The 27,668-nt window shown below is 37.3% G+C and overlaps 1 protein-coding gene across 1 annotated transcript in view; it reads left to right on the top strand.

Moving 5' to 3' along the window:
- The window catches only part of ITFG1 (integrin alpha FG-GAP repeat containing 1), a 297,927-nt gene that overhangs the window by 117,879 nt on the left and 152,380 nt on the right, over positions 1–27,668 (top strand). Inside the window, exons 9-10 of the mRNA XM_052655911.1 lie at positions 23,248–23,342; positions 27,169–27,341. Coding sequence (XP_052511871.1) covers positions 23,248–23,342; positions 27,169–27,341 — 268 coding nt within the window. The remainder of the gene's footprint in view (positions 1–23,247; positions 23,343–27,168; positions 27,342–27,668) is intronic.

Raw genomic sequence — 27,668 nt, 5'->3', positions numbered from 1 at the left:
TGTACACGATATGCAGATGACACCACCCTTATGGCAGAAAGTGAAGAGGAACTAAAAAGCCTCTTGATGAAAGTGAAAGTGGAGAGTGAAAAAGTTGGCTCAAAGTTCAACGTTCAGAAACCGAAGATCATGGCATCTGGTCCCATCACTTCATGGGAAATAGATAGGGAAACAGTGGAAACAGTGTCAGACTTTATTTTGCTGCTGCTGCTAAGTTGCTTCAGTCTTGTCCAACTCTGTGCGACCCCATAGATGGCAGCCCACCAGGCTCCCCCACCCCTGGGATTCTCCAGGCAAGAACACTGGAGTGGGTTGCCATTTCCTTCTCCAACACATGAAAGTGAAAAGTGAAAGTGAAGTCGCTCAGTCGTGTCCGACTCTTAGCAACTGCATGGACTGCAGCCTACCAGGCCCCTCCATCCATGGGATTTTCCAGGCAAGAGTACTGGACTGGGTTGTCATTCCCTTCTCCAAGGAGACTTTATTTTGGGGGGCTCCAAAATCACTGCAGATGGTGACTGAAGCCATGAAATTAAAAGACGCTTACTCCTTGGAAGAAAAGTTAAGACCAGCCTAGATAGCATATTGAAAAGCAGAGACATTACATTGCCAGCAAAGGTTCATCTAGTCAAGGCTTTGGTTTTTCCAGTAGTCATGTATGGATGTGAGAGTTGGACTGTGAAGAAAGCTGAGCACCGAAGAATTGATGCTTTTGAACTGTGGTGTTGGAGAAGACTCTTGAGAGTCCCTTGGACTGCAAGGAGGTCCAACCAGTCCCTCCTAAAGGAGATCAGTCCTGGGTGTTCATTGGAAGGACTGATGCTAAAGATGAAACTCCAATACTTTGGCCACCTCTTGCGAAGAGTTGACTTATTGGAAAAGACTCTGATGCTGGGAGGGATTGGGGACAGGAGGAGAAGGGGATGACAGAGGATGAGATGGCTGGATGGCATCACTGACTCGATGGACGTGAGTTTGAGTGAACTCCGGGAGTTGGTGATGGACAGGGAGGCCTGGCATGCTGCGATTCTTGGGGTCACAGAGTCAGACACGACTGAGCGGCTGAACTGACTGACTCATTCTTAAAACATGAATTGTTCAACCATTGGTACAATTCTAAAAAGCAAGGACAAGATCATGGAACATGTGATGTTTGTTATGCCTGTGGTCTGTGGTATAGTCAATAATGTCGAAAGAACCTTGAAAAACTGACTGAGGAGATGGAGAAATTTTTCAGTGTATGGATGCAGGATCAACTTTATGTAGAGTCCCATTGAGCTTAATGCTGGATTCAACAGAAAGGTAAAAGCCTTTAAAGAGGTTTGAAGAGGAATGTTAAAAAATTAGTGGATCCATCTTTTAATTCAAGTCATAGTTGGTTTCATCAGTTCAAGACTCATCCTCTGACGCCCTCTTCTCCTGCCTTCAAATCTTTCCAGCATCAGGGACTTTTCCAGTGAGTTGGCTGTTTGCATCAGGTGACCAAAATACTGGAACTTCAGCATCAGTCCTTCCAACGAGTATTCAAAGCCGATTTCCTTTAAGATTGACTGCTTTGATCTCACTGTTAAAGGGACTCTCAGGGGTCTTCTCCAGCACCGCAGTTCAAAGGCATCAATTCTGTGGCACTCTGCCTTCTCTATAGTCCAGTTCTCACAACTATACGTGACTACTGGTAAGACCATAGCTTTGACTATATGGACCTTTGTTGGCAGAGTGATGTCTCTGCTTTTCAATACACTATCTAGATTTGTCTTAGCTTTCCTGCAAAGAAGCAAATGTCTTCTAATTTTGTTTGTTCAGTCACCATCCTCAGTGATTTTTAGAGCCCGAAAAGAGGAAATCTGTCACTACTTCCACATTTTCCCCCTCTATTTGCCATGAAGACCTGGGGCCAGATGCCATGATCTTAGTTCATTTAACATTTAGTTTTAAGCTGGCTCTTTCACTCTCGTACTTCAACTAATGAAGAGGCTCTTTAGTTTCTCTTCTCTTTCTGCCATTAGAGTAGTATCTGACTTTAGTATCGAGTTAATGCTGGCCTCATAGAGTGTGTTCTCCTGTTTTTTGGAAGATTTTGAGATTTTGGTGGTAATTCTCCTTTAAATACTTACTTAAATCCAAAGAAGCCATCTGCTTGGATTTCTTAGTTGAGAAATTTTTGATTGATAATTCAGCAGTTTTACTTGTTATAGATCTGTTGAGATTTTCTATTTCTTCTTCAGTCAGTTTGGTAATTTGTGTGTTTCCAGGAGTTTGTCAATTTCATCTAGGTTATCTGATTTGTTGGCATGACAGTTGTTTAAGCTATTTCTCTAAAGGCAGCAATAATGTAACTACTTTAATTCCTGATGTTAGTGATTTACATCCACTCATTTTCCTTTGTCAGTTTAGCTGCAGGTTTGTCAGCTGTTTTCTTGTTTCCAGCAAAGCAACCTTTAGTTTCATTGATTCTCTTATCTAGTCTCCATTTCTTTACTATTTTCTTTCTTTTTGTTACTTTAAATTTAGTTTGGTTTTTTTCCTAATTCCTCAAGGTATATATGAAAATCATCTGTTTGAGATCTTACTTTTTAATATAGGGATTAAATTTACAGCTATATCAAGCCAAAAAGAGCTTCACAGGTGACTCAGTGGTAATGAATCTGCCTGCAATGCAGGAGACACGGACTTAATCCCTGGGTCTAGAAGATCCCCTGGAGAAGGAAATGGAAACCATTCCAGTATTCTTGCTTGGAAAATCCCATGGACAGAGGCTTGGTGAACTACAGTCCATGAGGCTGCAAAGAGTGAGACACAACTTGCATGCTTGCATACATATATACAAGCCATAAGAAGCCACTGGGGAACGTTACATCTGTATTGCTAAGTGAAAAAAAGCCCATCACAAAGGCCTACATATTGTACAATTCCAGTTATATGGCATCCTACAAAAGGCAAAACTAGCAGATCAGTTCAGTTCAGTTGTTCAGTCATGTCCGACTCTTTGCAACCCCATGGACTGCAGCACACCAGGCCTCTCTATCTATCACCAACTCCCAGAACTTATTCAAAGTCACGTTCCTCAGTGATACCATCCAGCCATCTCATCCTCTGTTGTCCCCTCCTCCTCCTACCTTCAAACTTTCCTAGCATCAGGGTCTTTTCCACTGACTCAGTTCTTTGCATCAGGTGACCAAAATATTGGAGTTTCAGCTTCAGCATGAGTCCTTCAATGAATATTCATGACTGATTTCCTTTACCATGGACTGGTTGGATCTCCTTGCAGTCCAAGAGACTCTCAAGCATCTTCTTCAACACCACACTCCAAAAGCATCAATTCTTCAGTGCTCAGCTTTCTTTATAGCCCAACTCTCACATCCATACATGACTACTGGATAAACAGTAGCTTTGACTAGACAGACCTTTGTTGGCAAAGTAATGTCTCTGCTTTTGAATATGCTGTCTAGGTTGGTCATAGCTGTTCTTCCAAGGAGCAAGCATCTTTTAATTTCCTAGCTGCAGTCACCATCTGCAGTGATTTTTGGAGCCCCAAAAGATAAATTCTGTCACTGTTTCCATTGTTTCCCCATCTATTTGCCATGAAGTGATGGGACTGGATGCCATGATCTTAGTTTTCTGAATGTTGAGTTTCAAGCCAACTTTTTCACTCTCCTCTCTCACTTTCATCAAGAGACTCTCTAGTTCTTCTTCACTTTCTGCCATAAGGGTGGTGTCATCTGCATGTCCGAGATTTTTTATGTTTTTCCTGGCAGTCTTGATTACAGCTTATGCTTCATCCAGCCCGGCATTTTGCTTGATAGATTCTGCATATCAGTAATTAAATAAGCAGGGTGACAGTATACAGCCTTGACATACTCTTTTACCTATTTGGAACCAGTCTGTTCTATGTCCAGTTTTAACTGTTGCTTCTTGACCTGCAAACAGATTTCTCAGGAGACAGGTCAGATGGTCTGCTGTTCCCATCTCTTGAAGAATTTTCCACAGTGTGTTATGATCCACATAGTCAAAGGCTTTGGCCTAGTCAGTAAAGCAGAAGTAGATGTTTTTCTGGAACTCTCTTGCTTTTTCAATGATCCAACGGATGTTGGCAATTTAATCTCTGATTCCTCTTCCTTTTCTAAAACCAGGTTGAACATCTGCAAGTTCACGGTCACATATTGTTGAAGCCTGACTTGGAGAATTTTGAACATTACTTTGCTAGCATGTGAAATGAGTGCAATTGTGCAGTACTTGGAACATTCTTTGGCATTGCCTTTCTTTGAGATTGGAATCAAAACTGACCTTTACCAGTCTTGTGGTCACTGCTGACTTTTCCAAGTTTGCTGGCCTGTTGTGGTATATATGAGTGCAGCACTTTCACAGCATCATCTTTCAGGATGTGAAATAGCTCAACTGGAATTCCTACAGCCCACTTGACTTTACATTCCAGGATGTCTGGCTCTAGGTCAGTGATCACACATCGTGGTTATCTGGGTCATGAAGATCTTTTTTGTATAGTTCTGTGTCTTCTTGCTATCTCTTCTTAATATCTTCTGCTTCTGTTACGTCCATACCGTTTCTGTCATTTATTGTGCCCATCTTTGCGTGACATGTTTCCTTGTATCTCTGATTTTCTTGAAGAGATCGCTAGTCTTTTCCATTTTGTTTTCCTCTAGTTCTTTGCATTGATCACTGAGGAAGGCTTTCCTTGCTGTTCTTTGGAACTCTGCATTCAAATGGGTATATCTTTCCTTTTCTCCTTTGCCTTTCACGTCTCTTCTTTTCTCAGCTATTTGTAAGGCATCCTCAGACATCCATTTTTCCTTTTGCATTTCTTCTGCTTGAGTATGTTCCTCTCACTGCCTCCCGTGCAATGGCATGAACCTCCATCCATAGTTCTTCAGGCACTCTGTCCATCAGATCTAATCCCTTGAATCTATTTGTCACTTCTACTGTACAATCATAGGGGATTTGATTTAGGTCATCCCTGAACGATCTAGTGGGTTTTCCTACTTTCTTCATTTTCAGTCTGAATTTGGCAATAAGGAGTTCATGATCTGAACCACAGTCAGCTCCTGGTTTTGTTTTTGCTGACTGTATAGAACTTCTCCATCTTCAGCTGCAAATAATATAATTAATCTGATTTCGGTACAGACCATCTGGTGATCTCCATGTGTAGAGTCTTCTCGTGTTACAGATCCATGATTGCCAGGATTGGGAGTTGAAGGCTTGAATTGATAGAGCACCAAGGATTATTAGAGCAGTGAAAATACTCTGTCTGGTATCATAATGATGGCTACATGTCATGATACCTTTGTCTAAGCTCATAGAATATACACCAAGAGTGAACCTTAATATAAACTACAGGCTTTGGGTAATTCTGTGTCAGTACAGGATCATCAACTTTGACAAACGTACCACTGACAATGGCGATGTTAATAATGGGAAAGCAGTGAACATGTGGGCAGGAACTATATGGGAAATGCGTGTATCTTCCCCCCAATTTTTCTGTGAACCTAAAACTACTGTTTTTAAAAAAAAAGAGTCATACTTCTTGCCGTTGTCGTTCAGTGTTTTATACATGTCAGTTAGGTCTAGTTGGCTTTTTACTGTTGTTTAAGTACTCTGTTTTGTTTTTTATCTTCTGTTTAGATGTTCTGCATTAGACAGTGGAGTATTGAAATCGAGTATTATTGTAGAGCTCTGTTTCTTTCAATTCCTTGAAAAATTGTTTCTCCTACATTGAGACTCTGTTTTGGGGGTAATATATGATTACATCTGTTGCATCTTCTTGACAAATTGACCCTTTTGTCAATGTATACTATCCTCTTTTGTGTCTTGCAACAGAATTTTTTTATTTTTATTGTTTTACTTAAAGTCTATTTTCTCTAATACTAACATAGCTCCTCAGCTCACTTCAGTTAATACTTATATGGAATGTCTTTTGCAGTTCTTTCCCATTCAGCTGATTTGTGGCTTTAGAACTACGTTGTGTCTCTTGTAAACAGCTGTATAGTTAGACCTCTTTTTTTTAATCCATTCTGCAAATCCTTTTGATTAGAGAGTTTAATTGATGAAGAAATGTCTTCATTTCTTTCTTATTTGTTTAGTTGACTTGTAGTGAACTATTTTGCTTCCCTTCTCATTTTCTTCTGCATATGTTTTATAGATTTTGTGTGTTTGTGTTACCATGGGGATTACATTTAAGAATCTAAGGTTGTAATATTATAACTTGAATTGAAACCAACTTAACATAGCATGGAAATAAATTGTGACCCTCAGTGGCAATTAAAACTGCTTTACAGTTGTGAAGGAGATTAAAGATGTTTATCTTCTGAGAAAAAAAATGCTAATTAGCTCATTAATTGTACAGCTAAATGACTAAAATTTTGAGATACTTTTTTCCATGGAAATTTCAAAGTAATCATGTCTAGAGTGTTTATTTTTCAAAAGGATATTTCAAATTAGTGTATGTATTTCTGAAATTTGTTCTTTTTAATGATTTTAAACTCACCCATGTTTATTCATATTTAAAATATTATAAGTTATGAAATAACCTTAAAATGAGTCTCTCGAAAATACATATTTCAATGAAAGGTGAGTACAGACAAGTTGTAGGTTACCCTAATTAGTGGTATTATCAATGTCTGTTTTAATTGGAACCATTTTTCATCTTCTTTGGAAGTAACACATTCATTCGTACACTCCCGAAGAATCCAATTGACCATTAGCCTTCCCTGCTTTTAGGAGTGATGTGTCTTGGTTTATGTAAAAGCTTCTGTCTTTGACATTGTAGCATCAATATTAAACTCCTTTGAGTATTCACCATCCTTAAAAAATTGCCATTTATTGATGCAAAAGCTAAAAATATAGTCTCTGGAGTCAGGCTGCCTGGGTTGTATTCTGGTTCTACTGCTGCTAAGTCACTTCAGTCGTGTCCAACTCTGTGCGACCCCATAGACGGCAGCCCACCAGGCTCCACCATCCCTGGGATTCTCTAGGCAAGAACACTGGAGTGGGTTGCCATTTCCTTCTCCAGTGCATGAAAGTGAAAAGTGAAAGTGAAGTTGCTCAGTCGTGTCCAACTCTTGGCGACCCCATGGACTGCAGTCCACCAGGCTCCTCCATCCATGGGATTTTCCAGGCAAGAGTACTGGAGTGGGGTACCATTGCCTTCTCCGTGCCTCTCACTAACTCAACAGTTGTGGTCAGATTTCTTAACCTCTTGGTACCTGTTTCTTCTGTTAAATGGGGAGGTAGGAAGGGAATAGTATAGCATAGTGACGCAATAGGGGTTTTATGACATTTAAAGGAAATAATACAAGCATAAAACTTAAGTTGTTGTTCAGCTGCTAAGTTGTGTCCAACTCTTTGCAACCCGATGGGCGGCAGCACACCGGGCTTCCCTGCCCTTCACTGTCTCCCAGAGTTCGCTCAGATTCATGTCCATTGACTCAGTGATGCTGTCTAACCATCTCTTCCTTTGCTGCCCGCTTCTCCTTTTGCCCTCAATCCTAGTGAATTGGCCCTTCGCATCAGGTAGCCAAAGTACTGGAGCTTCAGCTTCAACATTAGTCCTTGCAATGGAGGACTAATGTTAGATAAATAGATAAATGAATCTTTACAGATGAATGAATATTCAGGATTGATTTCCTGAATACTGGAAAAACCATGGTTTTTACTATACAAACTTTTGTCCGCGAAGTGATGTTTCTGCTTTTGAACATGCTGTTTAGGTTTGTCATGGCTTTCCTTCCAAGAAGCAAGCATCTTTTAATTTCATGGCCACTGTCACCATCCTCAGTGATTTTGGAGCTCAGGAAAATAGTTTCTGTTTCTATTCCCACTTTTTTCCCTTTCTATTTGCCATGAAGTGATGGGACCAGATTCCATGATCTTTGTTTTTTTAATGTGTTTTATACATAGTAAACACTTAGTTCTTACTAATATCAGTATCATCAGAATTTAATATTTACAAGAAAATGTTGGGTTAATGTGTGCATTTTATAGATAAAGAAACTGAGACTGAGAAATGGTAACTTGCCCATAGTCACACTGTTAACAAGTAATAGGTGAAATTTGAACCAAAGTCCTTCTAGCACCTAAGCCCATGCTCTTGAAAACTATACTCTGCCCTTAGTGGAAGTAGTCTCCTGTTAGCATTTTAGAATGTCGTATGTGGAATCTAGCCTTTTCATTTCATGGATGGAAAAACTGAATTAGCCAAGCACCTTGGTAACTGAACAGTCTTACAAAGCAAAATCTTTCCCATTCGTAATTTATTGTCCTTTCTACTACCTTCAGACATATCTATGTTGACTGAAAAAAAAAAAAAATACACAACCCAGTAGTTGAGAATTATGTTTTGTTTGGCAAACAAAACTAAAGACTTGAGCCTGGGACATAGAATATCAGAGAGCTCTGAGAGACTGGTTCGAAGAGGGAATGGAGGAGCCAGGATATGAGTTTCTACAGCAAATTCCAGGTAGTCCGTCAGTATCTTCAAAAGACTACCATTAATTAAAGAAAACCAGATAGCGCAAGTTAAACGGTTTAGCACTTTTCTATATATGGGAAGATGCAAAAAGCTGGGCTCACTGAAACCATCCCTTTGTTAGGAACCACAGCTATCTGGGACCAGTATCCTGTGCTTTTCTCATCTTGTATCTCCTCAGGGTACACCCTTGGGGAAGCTGCAGCTTCTGCCTGCTGGATGGTGGGCTTTGGTTTCTATCCTGAATTCCCTCAGGGCTCACCTCCAGGGTGACAGTATTGTGATGGCTCCATGACTGTAGCGTCATTTGTTTACCTATATGGCAGGCAATACTTTTTTTCCCTGATACCTTCCTATTCTGAGAATTCTTTAGAACAGATTTCATCATATGCATTTTAATTGTGATATATGCCCAAATTTAAAATGCTGAATATTTGCATCTACATAAAACTTTTCAGTATAAAGACTTTTTCTTGATTAGTGAAACTAATTTTATTTGTACTATCATTTTATGTTTCCTTATTCTTACCAAAACAAGAGTTTGAGCCATTTGGCTACACTTTTTGCTTAAGTGTTGATATTCATGTTTAAATACATTTCTGTTCTTTTCCTGTTAAGGCCTTATTTCAGATGCAGGATTTTAATGATGGAACGAGCCTAGCACCCCCCTTTCCCTAATGTATGGAGTGGATGTTAATAATTGTATAATTCAAAAAAATAGGATTTTTTCTGAATTCCTGCTTTTGAATTTCAAATTATAGTTTTGACTTACTGGGAAATTTATCTTAATAGGTTATTTTGTCTTTTTCTGCTATTTTACCAACATGGTATTAAATAAAATAGTTTTATTTTTAAAGATATATTCTAATTTTTTAAAGCTTTATTAATATGAATATTCATTTAATATTCAGGGACATTATATAAAAATTATACTATATCCATATATAGTTAAATAACCCTATAGTGTTTGTCAGACTCACAGACATAGAAAAGAAATTTATGTTTATCAGAGAGTGGGGTTGGGGAATGGGATAAATCAGTTCCTTCAGTCAGTTCAGTCGCTCAGTCTTGTCCAACTCTTTGCGACCCCATAGACTGCGGCACACCAGGCTTCCTTGTCCATCACCAACTCCTAGAGCTTACTCAAACTCATGTCCATTGAGCTGGTGATGCCATCCAACCATCTCATCCTCTGTCATCCCCTTCTCATCCTGCCTTCAATCTTTCCCAGCCATCAGTTCAGTTCAGTTCAGTCACTCATTCGTGTCCAACTTTTTGTGACCCCATGAATCACAGCACGCCAGGCCTCCCTGTCCATCACCATCTCCCGGAGTTCACTCAGACTCACGTCCATCGAGTCCATGATGCCATCCAGCCATCTCATCCTCGGTTGTCCTTCTCCTGCTGCCCCCAATCCCTCCCAGCATCAGAGTCTTTTCCAATGAGTCACCTCTTCGCATGAGGTGGCCAAAGTACTGGAGCTTCAGCTTTAGCATCATTCCTTCCAAAGAAATCCAAGGTCTTTTCAAATGAATCAATTCTTTGCATCAGGTGGCCAAAGTCTTGAAGTTTCAGTTTCACCATCAGTCCTTCCAGTGAATATTCAGGACTGATTTCCTTTAGGATGGAGTGGCTAGATCTCCTTGCAGTCCAAGGAACTCTCAAGAGCCTTCCCCAACACCACAGTTCAAAAGCATCAGTTCTTCAGCACTCAGCTTTCTTATGGTCCAACTCTTACATCCATACGTGATTACTGGAAAAACCAGAGCCTTGACTAGACGGACCTTTGTTGGCTATAATGTCTCTACTTTTTAATATACTGTCTAGGTTGGTCATAGCTTTTCTTCCAAGGATCAAGCGTCTTTTAATTTCATGGCTGCGGTCACCATGTGCAGTGATTTTGGAGCCCCAAAAGAAAAGTTTATCACTGTTTCCATTGTTTCCCCATCTGTTTGCTATGAAGTGATGAGACCGAATGCCATGATCTTTCCTTTTTGAATGTTGAGTTTTAAGCCAGCTTTTTCACTGTCCTCTTTCATTTTCATCAAGAGGTTCTTCAGTTCTTCTTTGCTTTCTGCTTTAAGGGTGGTATCATCTGTGAATCTGACGTTATTGATATACCTCCCTGCAATCTTGATTCCAGCTTGTGCTTCATCCAGCCTGGCATTTCACATGATGTACTCTGCATATAAGTTAAATAAGCAGGGTGACAATATACAGCCTTGACGTACTCCTTTTCCGATCTGGAACCAGTCTGTTGTTCCATGTCCAGTTCTAACTGTTCCATGCAGTTCTTGACCTGCATACAAATTTCTCAGGAGGCAAGTAAGATGGTCTGCATTCCCATCTCTTTTAAGAATTTTCCACAATTTGTTGTGATCCACACAAAGGTTTTGGCATAGTCAATAAAGGAAAAGTAGATGTTTTTCTGCATTTTAGGATTAGCACTTTAGGATTAACACCTTAGGGTAATTAGCACCTGTCAGGATTGACAGATATACACTTTATATCAATAAGTAAACAAATAAGTGCTACTGTATCACAGATAACAATATTTAATGTCTTACAGTGACCTACAATGGAAAAATCTGAACAAGTGATCTGAATCACTTTGCTATATTCCAGAAACTAACAGAGCATTGTAAATTAACTATAATTTAGAAAAAAGAAAAATGGATCAAGAAATTTATGATTAGGAAAGCTAAAAGAATTAATTTTGGAGCACAGTTGATAATTAATATAAAATAATATTCATAGACTTTAAATTCTGTCCTAAGAATACAGCTCCCAAAGTACAGTAAACAAGGCATTGCCTTATAGAATGTTTTAGAAACATTTCTACCATCATGTACCCTCTGGTGAGTGGGCTAATTTGGATCTCTTCATTTTTATCTCCCCACTCACCAAAGTAGTTGGCAGTTACCTCTATTTGCATAATACAAAGGGAGATTTCAGAATAGGAAATTTAATAAATAGGTCATTATTTTGTTTTATATCCTTAACTAGGGAAAAATTATTAAAAATAATAAGCTGTTCATCATCACTAATTGTTAGAGAAGTGCATATCAAAACTATAATGAAGTATCACCTCACACCTGTCAGAATGGCCATCATGAAAAAATCTACAAACAGTAAGTGCTGGAGAGGATGTGGAGAAAAGAGAACCCTCTTAGGAATGTAAATTGGGAATATAAAATATTGGTGGGAATGTAAATTTATACAGACACTATGGAAAACAGTATGGAGGTTCTTTAAAAAACTAAAATTAGAGCTACCATATGACCTAGCAATGCCACTCCTAGGCATGTACCCTGAGAAAATCATAATTCAAAACGATGTGTACCCAAATGTTCATTGCAGCACTGTTTACAATAGCCAAAAGATGGATGCAGTGTAAATGCCCATCAGCCAATGAACGGATAAGAAGATGTGGTACATGTATACAGTGAAATATCTTTGTTATTTAGTCACTAAGTCGTTTGTGACTCATTATGACCATGGACAGTACCCCAGCAGGTGCCTCTGTCCATGGGATTTCCCAGTCAAGGATAGTAGAGTGGTTTGCCATTTCCTTTTCCAGGGGATCTTTTGACCCAGGGATTGAACCTGCATCTCCTGCATTGGCAGGTGAATTCTTTACCACTGAGCTACCAGGGAACCCACTACAGTGGAATATTACTCAACTATAAAAGTTAGGAACAAAATTGGTCCATTTGTAGTGATGTGGATAGACCTACAGTCTGTCAATACAGAGTGAAGTTAGAAAGGGAAAACAAATATCGTATATTAACACATATCTGTGGAATCTAGAAAAAATGGGTACAGATGATCCTGTTTGCAGTGTAGGAATAGAAATGCAGATGGAGAATGGCCATGTAGACACAGGAAGGAAAGGAGATGGTGGGACAAATTGGGAGAGTAGCATTGACACATACACAGTCAGACAGTCAGAGCGTTAATCGCTTAGTCCGTGTCCGACTTTGCAACCTTGTGGGCTGTAACCCACCTTTGTCCTTGAAATTCTGCAGGCAAGAATACTAGAGTGAGTTGCCAATCCCTTCTCAAGGGATCTTTCCGACCCAGGGGTCTAACATAGGTCTCCTACATTGCAGGCAGATTCTTTACCACCTGAGCCACCATGGAAGCCCATATATATAGTACCATATGTTAAATAAATAGCTAATGGGAATTTGCTCTGTAACACAAGGAGCTCAGCTCAGTGCTCAGCTCAGTGACACACAGGGGTGGGATGGTGGGGTGGGAATTGGGAAGGAAGCTCAAGCATGAGGGGATATATGTATACATAAAGCTGATTCACTTTGTTATACAGCTGAAACTACACAACATTGTAAAGCGGTTATATTCCAGTGATAAATTTTTTTTTAAAAAAGCACATAGTAATCAAAGAATCAGTATATTCAGCAAAGCAGAAAATCATCAGTAGATAAATGTCCTGGAGACATTATTGAAACTTGATGGATATTTAAGCACTGAAATGACAAGGAAAATAATTTATCATTTCTAAAAGAACAATTATTAGAATTGGCAAGAGAAAAAGAAGTCATCATGAAAGTTTATAACCTATAACCTGACCAGCTATTCACAAAGCCTAAATCTATGTTAAAGCAAATTTAGTTAGCTTTCTATATCCTTGACCCTACCTTGGAATCCCCAGCATTACCCTGTCTGTTAGGAACCAGCAGTATCTTATTAAATAATTATAGTTTTTCAGTTCTGATCATGTTCATATTCCTTCACAATATATGTTTCTTATCACTGAAATTCTGTTAAGGTCCTGGCACTTTCTAGGCTCATCTTTAATCACCTAAGTATTTTAATGCATATTTATAGGAACATAACTTGAAAATCAACCTGGATGCTACTTAACATCTGAGAAAAAATATGTAAAGTTATATATATACACTCATAAATTTGCAGTTTATGTTATTTGAAAATGAGTATTTTGAAGAAAGTAAGTATATACTTTACACATGATAATGTGACTTGTTCTTTTTTTCCTGTATGTGTATATGTGTGTTTTTAGCACCTGTGTCTTATTATCACAGTTTGGTTCATGAGCATTTAAAAAAAAACCCAGAAATCAAATATTTCCATGCATGCCACCTATTTTTTATACTCTGCATTCATTTTAAAATTCTGAATTTTCTTTCTGTAAAAAATGTAATCTTGCTATTATATTATAATCATTTTGTATCATACTCAGTTTATTTCTGTGCCTTAATGTCTCTTACATTAATGATGTGTTCTTATGAAAAATATAAAGTGGTATACGTCACATACAGTAAGTCCCCCACATGGAAATGAGTACCATTCCAAAAGCATGTTCATAAGTCTAATTTGTTCATTATGTTCGACAAAGTTAGCCTGGAAACCCAACTTACACAATTGGTTATATAATACTGTACTGTAATAGGTTTATAATACTTTTCACACAAATAATACATGAAAAACAAAGACAAAAATTTACACACACACATTTTTACAGTATAGTACTATGAAAAGTAATAGAGTACAATAGCCTGCATACAGGGACTGACATCCAGTGAACACACAATAAGAATTACTGACTGGAAGAGAGAAATGAGGTGGAAGATGGTAGAACTGAAGGATCATCAGTAATAGGAGACAGAGGACATACTGTTGTTCCACACATGCCTGACATTGTTGGAATGGAGAGTGGCATCTTTGGAAATTCACAACTTAAAGGTTTGTAGATGTATGGGATTGTATTGAAATGTATGTATTATAATGGAAGTGATAAGGGAATGTTTATTTTAGCATGTGTATTTCCAGCTTTATGTTAATAATAACAAAAATATATAAACATGAGTACATTATCTGACATACGTCTCACATGTTTTTTGACAAATGTGATGGAAACGCTGCTACTTCTACCTATATTCTGGGTCTAATTTAGCAGGAAATGCAGTTTTAGAAATTCTGTATAGGAATCATTCAGCACTGAGTCCCACATATTAAAAGTTAAAGAAAACCTTGAATTCTGTGTAGAATCTTCTGCCATTAATTAGTTGTATGACTTGTAATGTTTATATCTTGAGTATGCTATAGCCATCCATGAGTAAATTTTCCAGATGATGGAAGGAGTCATTTTGACTTACTCCCCATTTGAGCTGTCATGATGTGTTCTACTGTGTAATTCAGAAATCAGTGATTTATTTTTATTACTGACCTCAGAGTTCCAGGGTATCGATCAAAATATTTAGTAATCTACTTACCTTTTTTTTTTTTCCCCCATCTGTAGAGTATTATTCATCAGATCCTAAATTACTGCTTTCATTTTTCATGATCAAATGTTTCCGTTTCCTACTAGAAGCAGTGAGTGAGTCTTGGAAGTGAAAACTCTGGAGATAAAGCACTCTGTTCTTCTGGTAGTTATGCATGTTTTACTCTCTTGCCCATCTGCTACACAAAATATACCACTGTCCTAAGCACCTACAGCGTACCACAGTGATAGAAGGGGTATATATAAAAAGTGTACTTGTTTAGGATTGTTTACTGCTCTGTCATTTTTCCCAAGTTATTTCCCCAACATTTAATTCTCACAGTGACCCGTTTCTATGTTCCTGTTGATCATTTTACAGATAAACATAAATAAAACAAGAGAAATTGAGATTCTTTTCTGAAAATGAGGATCATTCACTAAGTTTTGTGAGACAGTTGGATATAACCATTTGTAAAAAAAAAAAAATAAAGTACTGTAGGATCATTGTTGTTTAGGCACTATGTCCTGTCCAACTCTTTGGTGGACAGACCCCATGGACTGCAGCACTCCAGGCTTTCCTGTCCTTCACTATCTCTCATAATTTGCTCAAACTCATGTCCATTGAGTTGATGATGCCACCCAACCATCTCATCTTCTGTCACCCCTACTCCTACTGTCCACAGTCTTTCCCTGCATCAGGATCTGTTCCAATGAGTTGGCTCTTTGCATCAGATAGCCAGAGTATTGGAGCTTCAACTTCAGTCCTTCCGGTGAATATTCAGCATTGATTTCCTTCAGGAATGACTGATTTGATCTCTTTGCTCTCCAGGGGATTCTCAAGAGTATTCTGCAGTAACACAATTCAAAAACATCAGTTACTTGGCACTCGACTTTCTTCATGGTCCAACGCTCAATCCCTACACGACTACAGGAAAAATCATAGCTTTGACCGTCCAGACCTTTGTTGACAGAGTGATGATGTGTCTGCTTTTTAATACACTGTCTAGGTTTGTCATAGCTTTTTTCTAAGGAGAAAGTGCCTTTTAATTTCATGACTGCAGTCACCATCCGCAGTGATTTTAGAGCCCAAGAAAATAAAATCTGTCACTGTTTCCACTTTTTGCCCTTCTTTTTTCCATGAAGTGATTGGACTGGATGCCATGGTCTTAGTTTTTTGAATGTTGAGTTTTAAGCCAACTTTTTCATTCTCATCTACATTTCCAAGGTTATTGATATTATACCTGACCGTCTTGATTCCAACTTGTGAGTCATCCAGCCTGGCATTTTGCATGATGTACTTTGCATGTAAGTTAAATAAGCAGGGTGACAGTATAAAGCTTTGTCATACTTCTATCCCAGTTTTTAACCTGTCCATTATTCCATGTCCGGTTCTAACTTGCTTCTTGACCTGCATACCAGTTTCTCAGGAGACAGGTAAGGTGTTCTGGCATTCCCGTCTCTTTGAGAATTTTCCACAGTTTATTGTGATCTACACAGTCAAAGGCTTTAGCGTAGTCAATGAAGAGGTAGACAAAGTAATAATGTTCTTTGCATTAAAAGGATTCATACAAATTGGCAGCAGGAAAAAAAAAAATACCAGCAAAGAGTGTTCATCTGTGTTCTCTTCCAGGAGTTTTTCAGTTTCAAATCTTATGTGTAGGCCTTTAATCTATTTTGAGTTTGTTTTTATAAATGATGTGAGGAAATATTCTAATCTTGTTCTTTTATATGTACCTGTCCAATTTTCCCAGTACCACTTATTAAAGAGACTCTCTTTTCTGCATTGTATATTTTTATATCCTTTGTCATAGATTAATTGACCATATATAGGGGGTTTATTTCTGGATTCTCTCTTCTTTGCCATTGATCTATGTCTTTTTTAACGTACTGACATGCTCTTTTGATGACTGTAGCTCTACGGTATAACTTGAAGTTAGGGAGCATGACACCTCCTCCTGTCTTCTTTTTTTTCTCAAGATTGCTTTGACCATCTTTGTTTTTTGTGGTTCCATGTAAATATTAGGATTATTCTAGTTCTATGAAAAATATTATGGGTATTTTGATAGAGATTGCATTAAATCTGTAGATTGCTTTGAGTATTATGGATATCTTAATATTCTTTCAATCAAAGCACATGAAGTATCTTTCCATTTCTTTGCATCATTTTCAAATCCCTTCATCCAGTGTTTTATAGTTTTCAGAATACATGTCTTTTACCTCCTTGGTTATGTTTCTTCCTAGGTGTTTTATTCTTTGTGACATGATTATAAATGCGATGTTTCCTTAAGTTCTCTTTCTGTTAGTTCATTATTAGTATATTGAAAATTGATTGACTTCTGTATATTAATCTTGTATTTTGCAGCTTTACTGAATTCATTTCTTATTTCTAATAGTCTTTTGGAGGAGACTTTAATGTTTTCTATACATGGTATCATGTCCTCTGTGAATAATGTCAGTTTTACTTATTCTCTTCCCATTTGGATGCCTTTATTTCTTTTACTTACCTGATTGCTGTGGCTGACACTTCCTGTACTGTGTTAAATAGAAGTGGCAAGAGTGGGCATCCTTCTTGTTCCTGATTTTATGAGTATGATGTTAGCTTTGTGCTTGTCATAAATGACTTTTATTATGTTGAAACATGTTCCCTCTATGCTGCTTTGATGAGAGTTTTTATCATGAGTGGTTATTGAATTTTGTCAAATGCTTTTTCTGTATCAACTGAGATGATTGTGTGATTTTTACACTTTTCTAATGTGGCGTATTACACTGATTAATTTGTGAATATTAAACTATCTTTGCATACCTAGATAAGTACCTCTTGATTATAGTATGTGATTATTTGTATATATTGTTGAATTTTATTTGTTAGTATTTTGTTGAGGATTTTTGCATCTATATTCATCAGAGATGCTGGCCTATAATTTTCTATTGGAGTGTCTTTCGTTTCAGTATCATGTTAATGGTGGCTTCATAGAATGAATTTGTGAGTGTTCCACAAACAAATCCTACTATTCCTCATAGTAGTCTCTTATGATTCTTTGTATTTCTGTGTTGTCTGTTGTAACTTCTCCGTTTTCATTTCTAATTTTATTGATTTGAGTGTTCTCCCGTTTTTCCTTGATGTCTGGCTAACAGTTTGTCTATTTTGTTTATCTTCTCAAAAAGCTAGCTTTTAGTTTTATTGATCTTGGCTACAGTCTCCTTCATTGCTTTTTCATTTATTTCTGTTCTGATTTTTATGACTTCTTTGCTTATACTAACTTTGGGTTTGTTGTTGTTGTTCTAATTGCTTTAGGTGTACAGTTAGGTTGCTTATTTGATGTTTCTCTTGTTTCTTGAGGTAGGCTTATATTGCTCTAAACTTCCCCTTGAACAGTGTTTTTACTGAATCCCACAGGTTTGGGGTTTTTGTGTTTTCATTATCATTTGTTTCTATGGATATTTTTATTTCCTTTTTTATTTCTTCAGTGATCCATTGGTTTTTCAGAATCTTGTTGTTAACCTCCATGTGTTTGTGTTTTTTTATGGTAATTTTTTTCCTGTGGTTGATATCTAATCTTACAACATGTGATCAGAAAAGATACTTGAAATTATTTCCATTTTTAAAAATTTACCAACACTTAATTTGTGACCCAGGATGTGATCTATCCTGGAGAATGTTCCATATGCACTTGAGAAAAATGTGAAATCCATTGGTTTGGGGTGAAATGCTGTGAACCACCTTGAAAATCTGGAATTTCATGGTTCATGTGCTGTTGAAGCCTGACGTGGAGAATTTTGAGCGTTACTTTACCAGCATGTGAGATGAGTGCAATTGTGTGGTAGTTTGAGCATTCTTTGGCGTTGCCTTTCTTTGGGATTGGAATCTAAACTGACCTTTTCCAGTCCTTGGCCACTACTCAGTTTTCCAAATTAGCTGGCACATTGAGTGCAGCACTTTCACAGCATCATCTTTTAGGATTTGAAAGAGCTCAACTAGAATTCCATCACCTCCACTAGCTTCATAGTTTATAGTCCATCACTTCCACTCGTTCATAGTGATGCTTCGTAAGGCCCACTTGACTTCACATTCTAGGATATCTGGCTCTAGATGACTGATCCCACCATCATGATTATCTGGGTCATGAAGCTCTTTTTTGTATAGTTCTTCTGTGTTCTTGCCACCTCTTCTTAATATCTTCTGCTTCTGTTAGGTCTATACCATTTTTGTCCTTTATTGTGCCCATCTTTGCATGAAAAGTTCCCTCGGTATATCTAATTTTCTTGAAGAGATCTCTAGTCTTTACCATTCTATTGTTTTCCTCTATTTCTTTGCAGTGATTACTGAGAGAGGCTTTCTTATCTCTCCTTGCTATTCTTTGGAACTCTGCATTCAAATGGGTATATGTTTCCTTTTCTCCTTTGCCTTTCACTTCTCATTTTTGGTAGCTATTTTTAAGGCCTCCTCAGACAATCATTTTGCCTTTTTGCATCTCTTTTTCTTGGGGATGGTCTTGATCACTGCCTCCTGTACAATGTCATGAACCTCTGTCCATGGTTCTTCAGGCACTCTATCAGATCTTTTCCCTTGAATCTATTTGTCACTTCCCCTGTATAATCATAAGAAATTTGATTTAGGTCTTACCTGATTGGTCTAGTGGTTTTCCCTACTTTCTTCAATGTAAGTCTGAATTTGGCAATAAGGAGTTTATGATACATGTATGGGTCACTTCACTTCAAGAGGTACACAAATGGGCAAAAGACAACTTTGATTCAGTCTCAAGAGCTTGAAGCAAGACACAGAGTCCTAAATGAATAGTGGAATATGATTAGCAAAAGTAGTTTGTTGTTAATGGCGAACGTGATCAAGACAGACATAGGCTATGTGTAGCAACCCCTGGTATTAGTGGAGGACTAGCAGAAGTACCTGTGAACAGTGGTTCAGTCAGAGGGCATATGCTTTGCCCCACCCTCAGAGGTTCTTACGGAGAAGGCAATGGCACCCCACTCCAGTACTCTTGCCTGGAAAATCCCATGGATGGAGGAGCCTGGTAGGCTGCAGTCCATGGGGTTGCAAAGAGTCAGACACGACTGAAGTGACTTAGCAGCAGCAGCAGCATTAAGTTCCTAGGTGATGTTGAGTCTGTGGGACTGGGAGCCATACTTTGGGAATACTGCATTAAAGAACCTGTGGTTTACAGTGTTAATGGGTAATCTGGCCAGAACAATGAGTTGTAATTTGATTAGATGATATCACAGGTCAGTTCATTTCAAGATACTGAAAATGTTATGAATGTTTAAGAGAAAACATAAATGTGACCCTTGCTCATATATATCTTCTTTGTCCTCTGCTTAATTAAAACCAGAAAAATTATTACATCAAAATTCATTATAGTCCATTTTGATGAAAACTATTTTAGTGTTTTCTTGATTGTAAAATTAATACTTTGGGGAAAGTCAGTTTGAATCATGTCTATCTCATTAAAATAATCTGTTTTAGAGAAGAATTTCATTTGAAATTTGGTTAAGATTAACATCAGATGGAAATTAACATGTGGTTAGTGTGAACTTTAGTCTCTAGCAGTCCTGACATTCAAAAGGCCAAATTTTATGTCACATTTTATAAAATGAGTGAATCAAAATGTGATTCCTTCTGTTACAATTTCACTTGAACCTTTGAGAAGTAATTTATCTCTCAAAGAAACTTGAGATAGATAGGTAACATGCTGAAATCCTGAGGAGAAGACAGTCTGAAGTTAATAATTCCTGGGACTTCTTTAAGAAATGTATGCTAAGTATTTTCCTGAAACTACTTTCTTCCTCAAACGTAATAACTTACTAAAAAAGTAAGAAATTCCTGTCATCTGAGGTTTAAAAACAAAAAAGATATATAGATTATAAAAGACACAGGCTATGAAAATATTCTAGGTTAAAGGAGATTAAAAATAACTGCAAGGAGATCCAACCAATATACTGGAAGGACTGAATATTCATTGAAACAACTGATGATGAAGCTGAAGCTCCAGTCCTTCGGCCACCTGGTACGAAGAGCCAACTCCATGGAAAATACCCTGATGCTGGGAAAAATTGAAAGTGAAAGCAGAAGAGGGCAGCAGAGGATGAGATGGTTAGCATCACTGAATCCATGGACATCAATATGACCAAACTCTGGGAGATAGTGGAGGACAGAGGAGCCTGGCATGCTGCAGTCCATGGGGTCGCAAAGAGTTGGAAATGACTTAACTGAAAAACACAGCAAAAATAACAACTAAATGCAGTTCTACTCTTAGACTCTGGATCCTATGTTAGAGGGTCAAAAATGCTACAGATGACATTATTAGGTCAATGAATGAAACTGGAATGTAGATACAGTACAATAGATAAGATTGTGTGAATTAATAGTTGTACTGTGGTTGTTTAAGAGAATATCTGTATTCATAGGAAATGCACACTAAAGTATTTATGGGTGAGAGGCTATAATATATATAATTATGGTTCAGAAAAAAAATGATTTTACAGAGCACACAAATGATCAAATAAATGGCATAAAATGTTAACAGGTCAATCTGTTTAAAATGTGTTCAGGACTTCTTGTACTACTTTTATTATTCAAGTTTAAGTTTAAATAATTTACAAATAAAAAAGGGTTTTTTTTAAATGTAGAAAAGTGAAACGTGGAATTTAAAAGTTTGTTGCCTTTAAGAGAGAGAAAATTTCCTTAGGACATGAAGTTGGAATCTCAGAAACCTTTTCTATCACTGAGGAAGTGTTGTTAAGCGATAAGTATCAAAAAATAGCACTTAAAGAGTCAGCATAAGGAGCACCTTCTTTGATAGAGTTCTAGATTTCTATGGCCATATCTATAAAATATTACTGATAATTCTTACCAAAAGGCATGTTTATGATGTCATGATGTGAGTTAGTTATATGTTTAACAAAGGTTATTTGCCAGTATTAAATTTCAGCCAAGTCATGGCCAAAATACTTGGGGAAATAGGAAACTACTTGGAAGAAAGAGAAACTAGGAGAAAGGAAAAGTGTAAATCAGAATCTAATCTGAGTATTTTCCCTTTGGGGTAAAAATGAAAGACAGAGACTTATTAACTGTCTTCTTCTGATTAGTCCCAGAATAATCACAATAAAATGATTTGGCTTTTAATGAAGCCTATGATATTGCTAGACCCAGTTTATAAATCACATTTTGCATTTAATTCTTACTTGGCGAGCTCCTGGTTTGTTTTTTTTTCTAACTATGATATATGTTTATGTCCTTGGAAAGCCTTCTCCTTTCCAAGTATTCCTGCCTAGAGTTGCATCTCTCTCTCAGCTGCTTTCACAGTAGTTCAGATGTACTACTGCCATATCACAGAGATTTTCTGTACTTCCATTATTAATTCAACTGTTTTATTTAGTGTGACACTCCTATACGTAAGGGTTTGTTATCACACAGAGTATGACCTATGAAAATCATAAGTAATTAAACCATGAAATTAAAGAAACTCATTTTTCTCTATGATATCCCTTTTCCTTGCTGAGGTCAGCTTCCATTGGCTAGATTTTCTTCTCACACAACCTAACTTTTTTTTTTCCTTTTGAATACATTATTGGATACTTGATAGACTTGTTTTAGTTACATATATATCTCTTAATATTGATAGTTAAACCTACGCAAAGAAGGACTTCTTTTATTGTTAACCCTTATATAGCCTTCCAAGTGAAGGTACTACTACCTTGGCACACATTAAATGATACATTAAACCATTGCAAATAAATCCATATTTATTCCAAAGAAATACAAAATAAGGCCCTAAATTTAAAAGCTACATGATTACTTCATTGTGTGAATGTCCCTGTACAGATTTAACTCTATGACATCAAAATTTGTAAACTTCCATCAGGTAGGGGCCGTAGATAGGAGGGAACACTAGAGGAAATGACTCCAAGTTCCTCAGTAACATCATCTCTGGAAGTCAAAGGTCTTTGCAGACCATTGTGCAGCTGTTTAAAAATCAGCCAGTTGGAAATGACATGTGTATTCCCTTCATTTGCTTTTTTATCGATAAAAATATACTGGTTCTTTTTAGAATCTAGATTGCAGAAAGCTTTATAACTCTTGAAATTTGTGCTATATAAAAGACACTTAAAAGTATATGTAAAGACATCCAAAATAAGGCAAATAATAATGGGTTACTATTGACATGCTTAGTTTCCTCCCGTGGCAGCAGTGATAACTGTCTAAGTCACAAGCTACATTGTTTTAAGTGATGATTTTAACATTAAAGCCTTGAAACAAGGTGTTTTTCCAACATTGGATAAATATTTAACCAAAGAAAAGTGAGCAGTTTAAAACCAGTCGTGGTCCAGGTAACAGATAGCAAGGGCCAGAGTAATTCTTTAATTGAATCACATAAACTACAAAACCATGTGTCAGTCAGATTCCTCAGTTTATCTAGAGTGATACAGACTTTGAACAGATAGGAAATGTAATCTGTTATACAAGAGCACCATTTTGTGGCCAATAATTAACTTTTTAAGTTTCTTTTGGCAGATGGAGATGGAAACATGGATCACTTACTGCCCGGTTGTGAAGACAAAAACTGCCAGAAAAGTATCATTTACTTAGCAAGATCTGGAGCAAAGCAGGTATATCTACTTGTTTTTTAATGTAAGTAAGGTTACAATCTCGGAAAACAATTTCAGAGGTTAGAGAAGTATTTGAAGAATCAGAAAAGAGAAAAAACAAAAATAAGTTTTCTTCCTCATTTTAACTTTGTTGTTCAGTCACTAAGTCATGACTGACTCTTTGCAGTTCCATGAACTACAACATGATGGGCTTTCCTGTCCTTCACTGTCTTCTCAGTTTGTTCACACTCAGGTCCATTGAGTCAGTGATGCCATCCAATCACGTCAATTCTCTCCTGCCCATTTCTCCTCCTGCCCTCAATCTTTCCCAGTATCAGGGTCTTTTCCAATGAGTTGGCTCTTAGCATCAGGTAGCCAAAGTATTGCAGTTGCAGCATCATTCCTTCCAATGAATATTCAGGACTGATTTCCTTTAGGATTGACTGGTTGGATTTCCTTGAGGTCCAAGGGACTGTCAGGAATCTTCTCCAGCACCACAGTTTGAAAGCATCTTTTCTTTGGCACTCAGCTATCTTTGTGGTCCAACTCTTATTATACATGACTACTGGAAAAACCATAGCTTTGAGTATACTGCCCTTGTTGGCAAAGTGATATCTCTGCTTTTTAATATTCTGTATAGGTTTGTCATAGCTTTGCTTCCAAGGAACAAGTCTCTTTTAATTTCATGGCTAAAGTCACGTCGACAGTGATTTTGGAGCCCAAGAAAATAAAATCTGTCACTGTTTCCACTTTTTCCCCTTCTGTTCACCATGAAGTGATGGGATCGGATGCCTTGATCTTTGTTTTTTGAATGTTAAGTTTTAAACCAGCTTTTTCACTCTCCTCTTCCACCTGCATCAAGAGGCTCTTTAGTTCCTCTTTGCTTTCTGCCATTAGAGTGGTATGATCTGCATATGTGAGGTTGTTGATATTTCTCTCAACAATCCAGCTTGTGAGTCACATGATGTATTCTGTGTATAAGTTAAATAAGCAGGGTGACAATATACAGCCTTGACATACCTCTTTCCCAATTTTGAACCCAAGTAAAGTCTTCATTCTCCTTAGGAGGACTCTTGTGTTCATATCAGCTTTTCTCCCATTAGTCTGTCTTTGAGTGTAATTCTCAGGCTCAGACGTGGCACCTTACTTTCTGTATGACAACCAACACTCCTCCTCCATTTTAACTTAATAAAATGCATTTAAGTCTATTTTTGTTGGTTTACTCAGAGAAAAAGTACTGCAATTGAATGTATTGTGATGATTTCTCATAAAGAAAACCCATTCCTTTTTTTAATATTTATTTATTTGACTGTGTGTGGTCTTAGTTGTGGCATGCAGGATCTTTTGTTGCAGCGCACAAACTCTCTAGTTGTGAAGTGTGGGCTGACTCGCTCTGTGGCATGTGGGATTTTACTTCCGCAACCAGGGATTGAACCCGCGTCCCCTGCATTAAGGCAGATTCTTAATCACTGGACCACTAGGAAAGTCCCAAGAAACCCATTATTGATCCTGCAGTTTTATGATCTGTTAGCCTTTTATATGCTGGAAATATGGTAAGACACACTATAACTATAATAAAGAATTATGTAGAAGAACACTGTATCTAGTTTCAAGGCTAATCTTGTTTTTATTTGTGATGTCTAGATCTATTTTGTTCTTTTATGTCAACTTTATTCCTGTAGCTTGTTGGGAAACAATTCAGAATCTGATAGTCCCAGCAGAGAATTAATGTGCGAATGATAAAAAAAAAAAAATTAATGTGGGAATGATAGCTTATGACATTGAGAATTTTTCAATATTGATAACACCTGAAAGGAAACCAGTAATACAGTAGGATAATTAATTATATTTTCTATTTGGGGATTAAAAAAATGATAGAATGACATCTTGATTTTTATACCCCTTAGGGTAGGAAGTATCACCTTTCATACTGAGACACTAGAGAAAGCAAATCTTCAAATCTTCCTATAGTGAGCATTCTAAAAACATTTAACTCTTAAACCATAATCTGTATTATCTTGAATTTTTTGAAAGTTTTAAATCACTGAAAATATTAGGTCAAGAAACTCCTCATCATTGGTTCATAGCTGTAAGTATACCTAGTAATTGCAGCCTGTCTTCAAGTGACAGACTACTGTATTTTCAAATTATGCAGTCATCTCTCTGTGGGAAGATAAATGTCACAGTTCTTTGTTGACTGTTAAGAATGTCACGTTAATGAAAAATCTTTTTACTTCTTAGACCTTAATACATTTACCTTAACAGAAGTACTTTATCCTCATTAATAAACTGTCATCCTCTTTAGAAACTTGAGATAACTCAACATTTTGTGAAATTTCTCATCCTCTTCCAAAATAAAAGCAGCAATTTTTTTCAGTCATGTGAAATATTAAAACATTTTGATGATATGCAGTACTTTTGCTTTAAGAAAGATTGAAAATTTCATTAGATGCATATCAGTTTTTTAAGCTACTTGTTTTCTATAAATTTGCCTGCATAGTTAAGCCATATTTTTCCTTTTTCCTTGGCAAACTATGCTTTCTTTGAATACATAGAAAATGTTTGGGATGTTCTATGTACTAAACACTTTTCAAGAATTCACTTTTTATGTAGTTTGGCTTGGAGCCACGTATATGAGCCACCTGCTTACAAGGAAAAAAATATCTGTGGGCATGTTTGACCTCCTGTCATTTCAAGCCAGCTGCACCTACTTCTATTTAGACATCCTTAGGTTATGTGCCAGTATCTATGCTCTTGCTAGTTGTGGACACATCTCTAATTTTCATGTATTGATTTCCAGTCGTCAGATTTTTAGTTTACATTAGGTTGTTGAAAGTAAAGATTTGGGCGTTCAGAAGAGAACAGGCTTTACCAAAGCTCATTTTGAAATGAACCTGTTCTCTGTGTTTTCTTCATTATACTCAGTAGAGAAATAAAGAATTTATGTAAAATGTAGCTTCCAGCTGTTTTGGCAACAAAGCTCATTCTCCTGGGCTGGGACAGCTTGTCAGGGCTAGTGTTGTTTGGAAAGCCTCAGAGCTGCTTGCTTCTGAGTGTGGTGACTCAAGTCACCACGTGTAAGAGTCAGAGCAGAAGAACAGGGGAGACTCTGTCATGTTCTAATTTTATTCCTACACTGGTCCTTCCAAAGGACATCAGTGTTAGATATTTCAATTTTTAAAAGACTCGTTTATGTTTATACTTTCACTCAACACATATTCTGTTTATTCATTTATTTTATTTTTTTTCTTGGCTGCATTGGGTCTCCATTGCTACACACAGGCTTTCTCTATGTGCAGAAAACGGGGCCTGCTTCTAGTTGTGGTGCATGGGCCTCTCCTTGTGTTGGCGTCTCTTGTTGCAGAGCACAGGCTCTAGAGCACACAGGCTCAGTGGTTGTGGCTCACAGGCTTAGTTGCCCCGCGGCATGTCGGATCTTTCCAGACCAGGTATTAAACTAATGTCCCTGCATTGCAGGGTGGATTATTAACCACTGGACCACCAGGGAAGTCCCCAACACACATTTTTAAATGGACGGTTCAACTAAATGTTTGATAACATCAGTTCAATCCTAAGATTCCATATTCTGTGAAAAACTTTTTAAGGTTCTATATGCTAGTTCAAGGAAAGATGACTACTGATAAATTTTAAGGTAGACTTATTTTTTAAGAGTGTCAGTTACCTATTTATCAAAGTAAATTGTAATACTCTGCCATTTTGCAGAGATACAACTTAAGAAAGATGATACACATCTTTAGGATTTTTTGTGGATCATTTGTTTTACAAATGGTGATTTTTTTTTTCTAAAATGACTATAAAATCTAATTTTTTTTCTCTTAATCCACAGTGGATTCCTGTCCTACAGGATTTTAGCAGTAAGGGTACACTCTGGGGCTTTGTGCCATTTGTGCATGAACAGCAACCAACTGAAATACCAATTCCAATTACCCTTCATATTGGAGATTACAACATGGATGGCTATCCAGATGCTCTTGCCATACTGAAGAATACATCTGGAAGGTATGGAAATTAAGTCAAAAGGAGAAATATGTATAAAGTATCTTCACTATGACACATTATACCTGAATAGCACCTAAATAAGGTACAGTCCCTTAAATAAGGAACACGATGAGTTCAGTTTCTATTTTTCACATGGTCCCTGAACTTCTCCCAGCTGCTTAGAATACCTGTTCTTGTTCTATTTTATAGAACAGTGAAAGGCATATTTTCACTCAACAAACTTGGTCTTTAAAAGGTCAAAATTTTTATAAGCAAATAACTCAGTTACATTTTGAGTCTAAAGGTTATGGATGTCAAGAGTTCAGACTAGGCTTAACTCAGTCCAGC

Source organism: Budorcas taxicolor, chromosome 18, assembly GCF_023091745.1.
Source record: "Budorcas taxicolor isolate Tak-1 chromosome 18, Takin1.1, whole genome shotgun sequence".
NCBI lineage: Eukaryota > Metazoa > Chordata > Mammalia > Artiodactyla > Bovidae > Budorcas > Budorcas taxicolor.
The sequence above is the reverse complement of the archived record's forward strand: the minus strand, read 5'-3'. Positions and strand labels throughout refer to the sequence as shown.